Raw genomic sequence first — 10545 nt, 5'->3', positions numbered from 1 at the left:
ACGAATGCATCATTGTCTCTGCAACCTCCTATAGGCTCCTTGTTTTTAAAACGGTGAAGAGTAGAACAAAAAGGAATAGAAAACATCGGCAATGAATTCCGCCCTGAATGCAAATATTGACTCTAGCTAGAACAACTTTTGAAAAGAAAAAAAATCCATTATGTTTCAGTATTATTCTGCTATTATAAGCTGTTATTTATCAAGGGAATTGCCAGGATATGGTCTTGTTTTGTTGAATTTATGATCACATGCTATGTTTAGAATGACAGGAAACTCGAACTGTGTTATATTATGCTGCATATGATGGTAATTCATGTGGAATTATTTCAAGTGTTTGTCTCATTTTAGTTTCAGAATTTTCCACGTAAAAGCACAAATACATGGTATCCATAAAGAAAGCGTTCCTTATTAAATAATTGTAGAGTAATTAGAGGGCGGTTTAAGCTAGATCAATACAACTATGCGTGCGGGAGTTTGAAGATTGTATCGCGTGAGATGCATTCCTCTCGACCTCCAGATGTCCGCCATGCCCTTGGCGACACACATCGTATCAAGAGATGAAAGACTCTCAAATATTCACCATCATCGACGGTACGATGCTATCAAATACGATACAATTTACATTTATATGGCATCTAAATGTAACTGCATCAAACACACACTGTACATGGATAGTGTAGAATGACATAGGCAAGAGGGAAACAAGCGGAAAAGTCTCAAGCCTGGACTTGCTTCTGTTATGTTCCATTCAAGATTTAGCAAGCCTTTCGGTTTAACAATGCAAGTGTATATGTTCCTAACATTTCAACCATGCAGTTCAAACTCATGTCTAATTGTAATTCTTAAAATAATGTATGATACCCTTATAGATACCCTATATATCATACACTGTACACATACCATTTCATTCCTGTGTTTGACTTTAGCTCACATCGTTTTGTTCGAGTGCATCATATACAATGGATCAATGAAAAAAACAACTATTTGACCACTTGCTGAGTGCTTACACACACAAAATAACTATGGCTGTGTTGGGGCAATTATTTGTTGTTGTAAACATGAGATGCCCGAGTATATCAAGGATGCTGTCATAAAAAAAATAGCAGCTATAGAAGGGCTATCCAAGCAGGGATGATGGATGTGGTTGTTCAGGCTGAGATATATAGTGCACTACTGCATAGGTCGACACTAACTCTCCATAATCGAGTGGCGTTCCAGGGTTTGCTTGCTGACACTTCAGCTCATGCAGCCCATGCTTATTTCTGTGCCTGTGCAATGTCCAGCTGTTCCCATCCATACCCATCACATTATAACAGTGCCGTCCACTGTTAATGAACGCGCACTTGTATTTGACAATATCGCGTGAGAGTTCACCATTTCTTTTCTCAGTGCGGTCATACAATCGCCACGTGCGCCTTTGATTTTCATTGTTTTTGTTTTATTGACCATGAATAATTTAGTAAGAAGTGCAGTAGTCATGCAAAAATACGTTTGAAAATAACATCTGACTATGCAGGGGGTTTTTTGTTTCAACATCAAAGTAAATTTTCGTCACACATCTGATACAATCGCCTGCCATGTCATATTTAAATCAATTATTGTAAGCCCCCATTTGTGACCGTAATGGTGTATGTGATCACACTTTAATAAGCAACCAAACACAACAGTGGCATTCATTTGAATATTGTGTGAAGGAATATTAGACAATTCAATTCATATAATGAAGTATTGGCAAAATATATGAAACTCAGCTGTTTGTTGATAAAGTAATTCAATAATTACAATGAGTCTTAATATACTAAATAATGTTAGACGCAGTCATTCATTTGTACACGTGTAAAGCTAAACATAGTAATAATAACAAGAACAATATAAGCAACGTTCTGAAAATTAACATTTGAAATAAGTTACTTTCAGACTGCAATATTTTTGAAAAAGGTGACTTTCAGGCTGCAATAAATCAAAATTGAAATTCTAATATTAAGTAAAAAAAAACCTCAACTTTTCCGATGAAAATGTTTCCATCTGACACGATAATAAAACTATACCAGCATAACAGCACGGGGATAATGTTGTTTCACACATTCGTGATGGTCTCCAACTGAGACTGTACTCTAACTTGGAAAACAACCGATGGTCCCACACTGGCATTTGAAGTTATCTCCAACAAGTATGGCCACTTAAACTCATTCTCTTTTCACCACCACAGCGGCATATTTATTTTGGAAAACTGGCAGCAAGTCAACCAGATAATTAAAATATGAAGCAGATCTTGCAGAACCTATGACAACAAACTGCATGGTAATCAGTTTCGGATTATCAAAAGCGTTAATTGCATGTTGACATTGAGCTGATCTCTTCAAAGGCCATAATAGTGGCCAAGCCTCAAACATCCCACACTGTGCAAACTAGTGCGAGGCCAAGATAAACCCATCTGGCTCTAGTGAGCCCCATTCGCTCTGGCCCAGTTACTCGGAGTGGGCAGCTGGGCAAGGGCCTGTGTGGATCAGGATTAAAGAGAAATTAAATCCAGCTCTGGGTATTAGTTTTCTGCCTAAAATAAAGGCCGCTAGAGTATGGTTATACTGTGCGCATATTATGCTAGATACAGACCTGACATCACACATGAGAAGGGTTATTGCACTTTACATTAAACTTCATAAAACAACTAACGATATTATACATCTCACCGAGAAACTAACTTCTAATTTGTCACACTTTATATTTACACGTTACATGCCACACATTGGCTGGAGCAACTGTTTACACCCTGCAAATGCATTCAGGCTCTAAGTAACATTTCTGTTCACTATTGAGCATACTACAGTCTAATACTCTTAATTTAACTAAATTAAAAGCTGAAGAAACTCAACATTTATATATAAGTCAGCTTTCCAACTGTGGAAAATGCACTGTGTGCCACAACTCACCAACCTTGCCAATTCCCCATGAAAACTCAACGCATTCGGCAGTATTGCCCATGTCTGCGTTAATAAACGGTGATAAATGAAAGCCACTTATTAAATTACATACTGTTGCAGAATGTCGTCCACTTCACAAAGAGATTGCAAGTCGCCTTGATAATTGGTTTATATGAACCTTATGGCGGTACCCCGGGGTACCATAGTACCCCGGCTCTCGCATAATGTCCGTGATGCAGTCATTTTTAGTCTGTTGATGGTCGGTGATGCGGTAATCGACTCATCTCGACGAGCTGTGCACTATGCGCCACTACGGTGCATACGAGCGTTCAGGATTTCAGCGCAATCGTCATCGCTGTTTCGAAATCGCTCAGTAGCACTGATTTCGGATTGATTGGTATCCCAGTCGTGGAGTTAAGTACACCCCTGGCAAAAAAAGTGTACCAGAAATAAAATATTTTATTGCCTCGGCCATTTTGTATTATTTGGTATCCTGGGGTACCACCATAAGGATCATATACAGAATATATCTTGTAAATCTGATCATTTTGACATTTTACTATAGTACTGCTATTTTGAAATTTTATTTACTTGTACAACATTGCATGTAGGGATGCATATATAGTCATGTTTATTAACAATTACAGGTGGTACAAAAACGGCAAAATCAGTGCCAGATCACCAATCCCACTGAATCTGAAGCCTATAAAACTTTGCGGATTTGCTTGTGGCCCCCGCATATCCCTCTTGTGATGTTTTATCACATAACACAGCCAATCCATTACAATAGTAGGCATTGGAGGATAATCTTGTTTGGGCTGCAATAGATTTGGCTGTACATTTTTTGGAAAATATAGTTTTTTGGGCCAAAATATAAAAAAACACACGCAAAAAAAGAATGCCAGTGTGTATTTATAATTGACCTACTATGTTGAGATATTTCATCCTACTAGAGCTAATCTTAAGGACAAATAACAAATACCACATCACTCCACGATCTCAAGGGATCTGGTGACAATATTTAGCATGAACACAACACACATCCCACGTCACTCCCTAACTCTGATTCAAAATCATACCAATGGAAACGATCATATACAGTAAGACAGAATTCCAGTTAACACGTAGGTGTTTATTAGCTAAAGTATCATACAAATTGTATTTGATTGTATTTGCGAGTCTTTATTTACTACTTAATTATCATCGTCGCTTCCACTTACATTTCCCTAAGTGCACTTCGCAATCAGCCATGTGATGTAACAATGCATTAATTCATCAATTATGTTAATTCATGATGCAATGATTCATCATTAAAATGCCGTGAGCTGTTATGCTTACGATCCAAAGCTCAAGTTTTTTCATCTGCACGTGGACATGAGACCACATCACCCCAATGCTCAAATCACTGCATTGTTTCCCTCTGAAATCTCAGATGAATTTCAACATCACGCTCGCCCTCCTAAAAATCCGCAATGGCCTCGCCTCTGCCTATATATCTCTTCTCATCTCATTCTACTCCCCTTCACACACTCTCGCTCTAGGCTTCCTGTCGTAAGCCTTCAGGCAACCTTCACTTAGTGGGACGTCAATCATTCTCGTCTGCCGCCTCCATTGTCCGGAAATCAGAATCAGAATCTTTATTTTGACTGGAGGAATACGATGAGCTATGAAGCTCTTTTTCACAGATATCCAGTAGTTTTCACAGATGTCTCTTTGCCCATGCTCCTACCCCTGCCTTTGTCCAGATTCATCCTTGCATTGCCTTATGACTAACTTTCCTCTCGCTCTGAAATAAATACGCCCACTGTTTATGTGCACGCTATATACTCAATGCAAATTGTAATATACTGCAATTTCCTCACGTAAACCCTACAAAGGACTAGAGATTCTACATGCACTACAACGTCGAGACAAACCAATAAATACATTCTGCGATTGAATTGCAGCCCCAAACTGATTGAAAAAGTCATGTGCAGTATCTCAAAACCCCTGGGCTTTCACATTGACAGAAGCCGTGTCATAGTTTTTGATGTCTGCCTCTCAAAAAAAGTATACACCACATACTGTGCGTTTTTTCTGTTTACGAGGCCATTTAAATTGCTCAGACAATCTTCATATGCAGTACAGCGATTCAGATTCTATGTTTTATAATTAATTGCCTTATTAGTAATTAATTATTCAGAAACTGGGCTCAGCTGTGCCGAGGCTTAGTGGGCACAGCAGCGGGTTCTTACTCATGAGACGAGGTGCAAATCACACCGGGGTCTGCTCAGCCCAGCGTTCCTCCTGATTCCATACATTTCACAAACATCCAATGAGCATCTCTTGGTGGGACGTCAACAGTGGTTGTCATCTGGTGAGACAACCCCCACCAAAGGACTGAGAAATTTCCACCACCAACTCTGGAACGTTAACAGATGCCCAACGCCTGTTGCAACGTGCCTCGATGCAATGCAGTAATGGATTTGTAATACGCAGAGATTGGCATACAATTTTATTATCCTCAGCACATTAAATTACGTTTATGCATAAATATGAATGAGAATGTTCAACCGTGCATAGAGTGCTCATGCATTTTGAGTCAAAGGTCCTGCCTTAAAATAAGTTGAGCCGCTTCTTTCTTGTGGTGCAGCCAGTCGGAAGATAGCACAATTCTTACCACCACAAGGAATCTGCCCATGGGTTTAATGCAGTAAACCCATTTACTTTCTGGGGTGAGAGCAATTGCACAGGGGTTTGCACAGCGTTTTATAAGCCCAGTGGCCTCCGTTCAATTCCCGGTCAAGGGAAGCGTTAGTGGCGAGTGATATCTGATATCAATAACCCGCATTGATCAGTGTGGTGAAGTATGGTAAAACACTCCTCATGACTGCCATGATATGCAGAGGTCTTCAACTGCCAATGCATCGAAAAGGACTGCAAAATGAATGATTGTAAATTATTACCAATTTACTGCTTGGTATTTGAACACTTGAATAGAGTATGCTGAGATTTTTCAATTGCCTTGACAGGTATAAATTCTGGACCCATGAATTGTGGTCACTATGATAACAATGAAACATTGGCAGCGGTTACAGTTGTGTTGGGGAATATATGTGATATCGATTACCCAGCTTCATGGCTGCACAATTTAAAATGCCTGGTAATGGCATCACAAAGTGTAAAAATATAAATGGCATTTGGAATTTCAGCAAATAGGGCATGTTGTTCGCTAACTTGGGTTCCAAAAGTTAGAGAAGTGCTGCGGCAGATTCTGTATCATTTGTTGTTGTTGATGATGGATGACTTGCGGTATACAACAGTGTGGCTTTTTACTTTGCGTCCACATTATAATGGTCAACAATATGAATCGACTTCATGTGGTTTAAATACAAGCCAGAAATACATGAACAATCCCAGCAACACATTACAGTGAGCAAATTGGTACTTTTTGCCATATATACTCTTCATTGCTGCATATTGACAGACCATGTGAAATCTAACAAAACAGCAGCAGCAAGGCCACTGGAGGCTGCCAGAGGACACAGAGTGTGACTGATTGCTATAGCTCAGCTCCACTGCAGACTTACCATTGCTCTTTCCACCTTTCCCTATTTTCTCTGCTCATTTTCCAAACATAAAACTCCCAGGTCATCGCCTCAATATTTAAATGTAAATTACCCAGTCAAACGTATACGCAAAAAACAGACGAGGCTTTTTTTGCTGTGCAGATACACCAACAAAATCCTAAATCTGGCATTGCCTTGTTTAGCTTTCTCGTGTGTAGGAAAAATGCTGAGAAAGTACGTTCATATTGGAAGGACGCTTGCTTCAACCACCAGGAGAATGTAGGTGGAGGTCAGACCCAGAGGTGCAGCATGGTTGAAATGCGCTCTACTGCGAGGAATTTAATCAGGGTCCCCTGTCTGCCTGCCCCTGCCCTTCTCTTCGCAGCCCGGCCACCAGTGCAGTTGCACTGCCTGCACGCTCGACAAGCCACGCCACCGCTCAGGCCACTCCCTCCCGCCGCTTGCTGAGCCAGACGATGAGCGCCGTGAGAGCAGCAGCGAGCACGGCGGGGCCAGCGACCAGCAGCCCCAGCACAGTGTCCGGAGGGTCGGCCAGCACCGGCTCGTCACGGGAGCAGTTGGAGAAAAAGCGGCGGTGGACGTCCAGGAAGAACGCGTCCACCACCGAGTTGGGCCAGAAGCAGTCGCTCTGCCCTGCCTTCTCCTGCGTGCAGTTGGTCAGCGCGTTGTAGAGGCTGCCCGTGGGTTGTCGTTTGGGTTCGGGGGGGGGGGGGGGGGGGTGGGTGAAGACACATGACACTGGTTATGGACAGTGCCAGGGCTAGATGGAACATTGCTCAAGGTTCATTCGCGCATGCATTTTATATCCTGCCAACGGTTGTGCTGAGCCTGGAAACGTGTAGAGTTTTAGCACGGTATTCTCCGTTCGCTGTATGTGGCATTTAAATGTTCCCTTCGATTAGCGCGGTTAGCTATACACAGTGCAAAAGAAGCACCAACATAAATACATACAGCACATAATGCATAGCAACTAGCTACGTGGCACTGTGATAAAGCGCTTGGCTGACTGTTGAAAATGATGAATTGTGGGTCACAGAACAACTGAGACAGTCATCAAGTTCAAATTTACTTGTTTAACAAGGGGAGAAGTCAAGAGACCAGGAGAGCCTTATTTACAAGAATCACCTGAGTATCACCTTGAGGTTTGATTAAAAACAAATTAATGTGTTTTATTGTGGGAAGTGAGCAGTAGTTATCCAGTGACTAGACCACTCCATTTCAATGTCAAATTTCCATTCATCACTCCCTTGGGGTCGCCAAAAGGGGTGAAGGTCATCCAAAGGTCATTTGAGCACAAGGGCCCTTTGACTCTTAAATTATTAAGGCTTCAGAACATTATACTGGAAAGATGTTTCCTATTGTTTACTGCAAAAATTTTCACCACAGTTCAAAACACATTGCTGCAGTATACCAGGCAATGGAATACAGACACAGTAAAGAACAGCCAATCAAGGGGTGATTTTGAAATACATCTCCAGCCAATAAAGTAATATGTTATAAGATGTACAAAATAAGATCACAGAAGTATGACCAGAGGACGCAGCTTTGGTTCCAAACCTTGGGATATTGAAAGTATGCTTTTAGGAAATTGTCATTTTTGCCAAGGAACCATCATTCATGATCCAAATGCACCTCTGTGTTACGAGTCATTACTGATTGTTATATTATAAACCTATTTAAGGTAATTTTCTGGAAAATTCTTATTCTCATTTACAGTCATGGCATAAGGTCACATTCCGTTATCGATACGTAAGCATTTAAATAGAGTAAATGGCATACGCTAAGTGAAATCGTGCAGTTACAGGTTATGCTTACAGCAAATTATGATGTTCCGAAAGAGAATACGGTAACTTCTGATGACGGAGCTGGCATTTAAAACAGTTCATTCATACATAGATACATTCATGCGTTTATCAGTGAATAAAACGGTCTCTATGTCACAGAGAAGCCAAACTCGCATCTGCATCTGTTGGAGTATAACCTTTAACCAGGTGGAGGTGAAATTGTCAAGTTAAATGATAGGATGCTTTAGTTCCACTGTGAATAAAATAAAACACAATTCATGACGATGAAAACTTGACTTAAAGCTTTCGTGACTGCAGGATTGACGATTGCTTGCGTTGCCATTGAAATGTCGTGATATTTTTTATTATTTTTTCTATCTACGTGGCTTTACCGAAAGACCCAAAGAAGATGAAAACTTGTTTATATGGCATTACAATACTAGGCAATCTATCACGTAATGAAATGTGTTGCATGATTAATACAATTATATTAGAAGCAATTATTTTCATTGTTATTGTAAAATAATAAGGAAAATTATATCTGTGAAAGTCTATTCAACATGTTGTGTACCTGTATTGACAAGATGACATTAAGGAATTTTAATAAATAACAGGGTGCTTCAAAAGAATACTCTTTGGTTATATTCGGTGAAGTCACGTAGGTAAAAAAATAAAACAAAATTCACGACGTTTCGGCCACAACACAAGTGGCCTTCATCAGGTGAAGGGACCAGACTGTCTCGAGGACAGCGCTGGAGTGAACACAGCCAAGCTCAGACCGCGTCCTTTAAGCTGTGTGAGAGGAATTAAGGTGCCTTGACAAAGGAATTAGCATAAAAATTAGCATTTAATTGGCGGACTTAGCATGATGAACGGTGTAGAGGGGGTGAACATGTGCAGGTCGGCGAGGGGGGGAGGGGGAGTTTACATATTGATGGTGTGAAAAGGGAATTTTAAGAGCTGCGAAAGTTTGGGGTACCACTACTTTTGACTTTACCGAATAGAACCAAAGAGTATGGATCCTTGTAGTCACGAAAGCTTCAAATCTAGAATTGCTTCAAAAGAATGTTAACACTTACATGGGACTGTCGTTTTTTAATGGAAAAAAGAACGGATAGTACATTGTAAAATGATAACAAATTTGATTTGAAGCTTTCGTGACAGCAGGAATTACTCTTTGGTTCTTTCGGTAAAGTCACGTAGAAATAAAATAAATAATAGAATACGACGTTTCGATTGCAACACAAGCAACCATCATCAGGTGTGAATGAATGCAAGCTCGGAGAGAGACACAGAGAGAGAGAGAGCGACAAACACACAGAGAGAGACACACAGAGAAAGAGAAACACATGGGGGAGAGACACATAGAGAGACATACACGCAGATAAGTTATCTGTGTGTCTCTGTGTGTGTCTCTCTCTGCGTGTCTCTCTCTATGTGTCTCTCCCCCATGTGTGTCTCTCTCTGTGTATGCGTCTCTCTCAGTGTCTGTGTTCTCTCTCTCTCTCTGTATATGTGTCTCTCTCCGAGCTTGCATTCATTCACACCTGATGATGGTTGCTTGTGTTGCAATCGAAACGTCGTATTCTATTATTTATTTTCTTTTTTGTCTACGTGACTTTTCCGAAAGAACCAAAGATGATAACAAATGTATGTTAATCGCTTCAAAAAGTCAAAGAGTCTCCACTTAAATTTTGATTTAAAGCTTTCGTGACTGCAGGGATTCATATTCTTGGTTCTTTCGGTAAAGTCACGTTGAAGGGAAACAATAAAATAATAAAATATATAAAACAATAAAATGATATATATTTTATTATTTTATTGTTTCCCTTCAACGTGACTTTACCGAAAGAACCAAGAATATGAGTCTCAACTTGTTCGCCATCATTGTCAACACATGCCTGGAATCTTCTCCAGGTGGTCTCCAGAGTCCAGCTGCGCTTTTCTTGTGGTATTTTTGCACATTCCCAAAAATGTTTTAAAAAATGTAAGCACCCTGTATACACCAATGGGTTACCCTGAACCGTGGGTTTAAAAAACTCATCCGTGTGGGCAGCCTAGACCAGCTGTGCCGCTAACCAGTACACGGCTGGAAATCGGTATAGGCCCTGCTAAACAGACATCAAAAGTATGTTTTAAATTAAATAGACATTGCTGCGTTCATTAAAAAAAAACAGAATCTCTCAGAAAGATTTGTTAGTGCAATGCAGCTGGTTCTTTCTGAAACATTCACTGAATTATAGAGCGGCAGTTATCATTCGGCTGTCCAAT

General features: G+C 40.4%; 1 protein-coding gene across 1 annotated transcript in view; it reads right to left on the bottom strand.

The window, feature by feature from the left end:
• Positions 1-1416: 1416 nt before the first annotated feature.
• Positions 1417-10545, bottom strand: part of LOC116938768 (receptor activity-modifying protein 1-like) — a 29476-nt gene continuing 20347 nt past the window's right edge. Inside the window, exon 3 of the mRNA XM_032946379.2 lies at positions 1417-7164. Coding sequence (XP_032802270.1) covers positions 6909-7164 — 256 coding nt within the window. The 3' untranslated portion in view covers positions 1417-6908. The remainder of the gene's footprint in view (positions 7165-10545) is intronic.

Source organism: Petromyzon marinus, chromosome 4 (genome assembly GCF_048934315.1).
Source record: "Petromyzon marinus isolate PM22_M1 ecotype Great Lakes invasive population chromosome 4, UKy_Petmar_22M1.pri1.0, whole genome shotgun sequence".
Taxonomy (NCBI): domain Eukaryota; kingdom Metazoa; phylum Chordata; class Hyperoartia; order Petromyzontiformes; family Petromyzontidae; genus Petromyzon; species Petromyzon marinus.
Note: the sequence above shows the minus strand (reverse complement) of the source record. Positions and strands in the feature narration are given on the sequence as shown.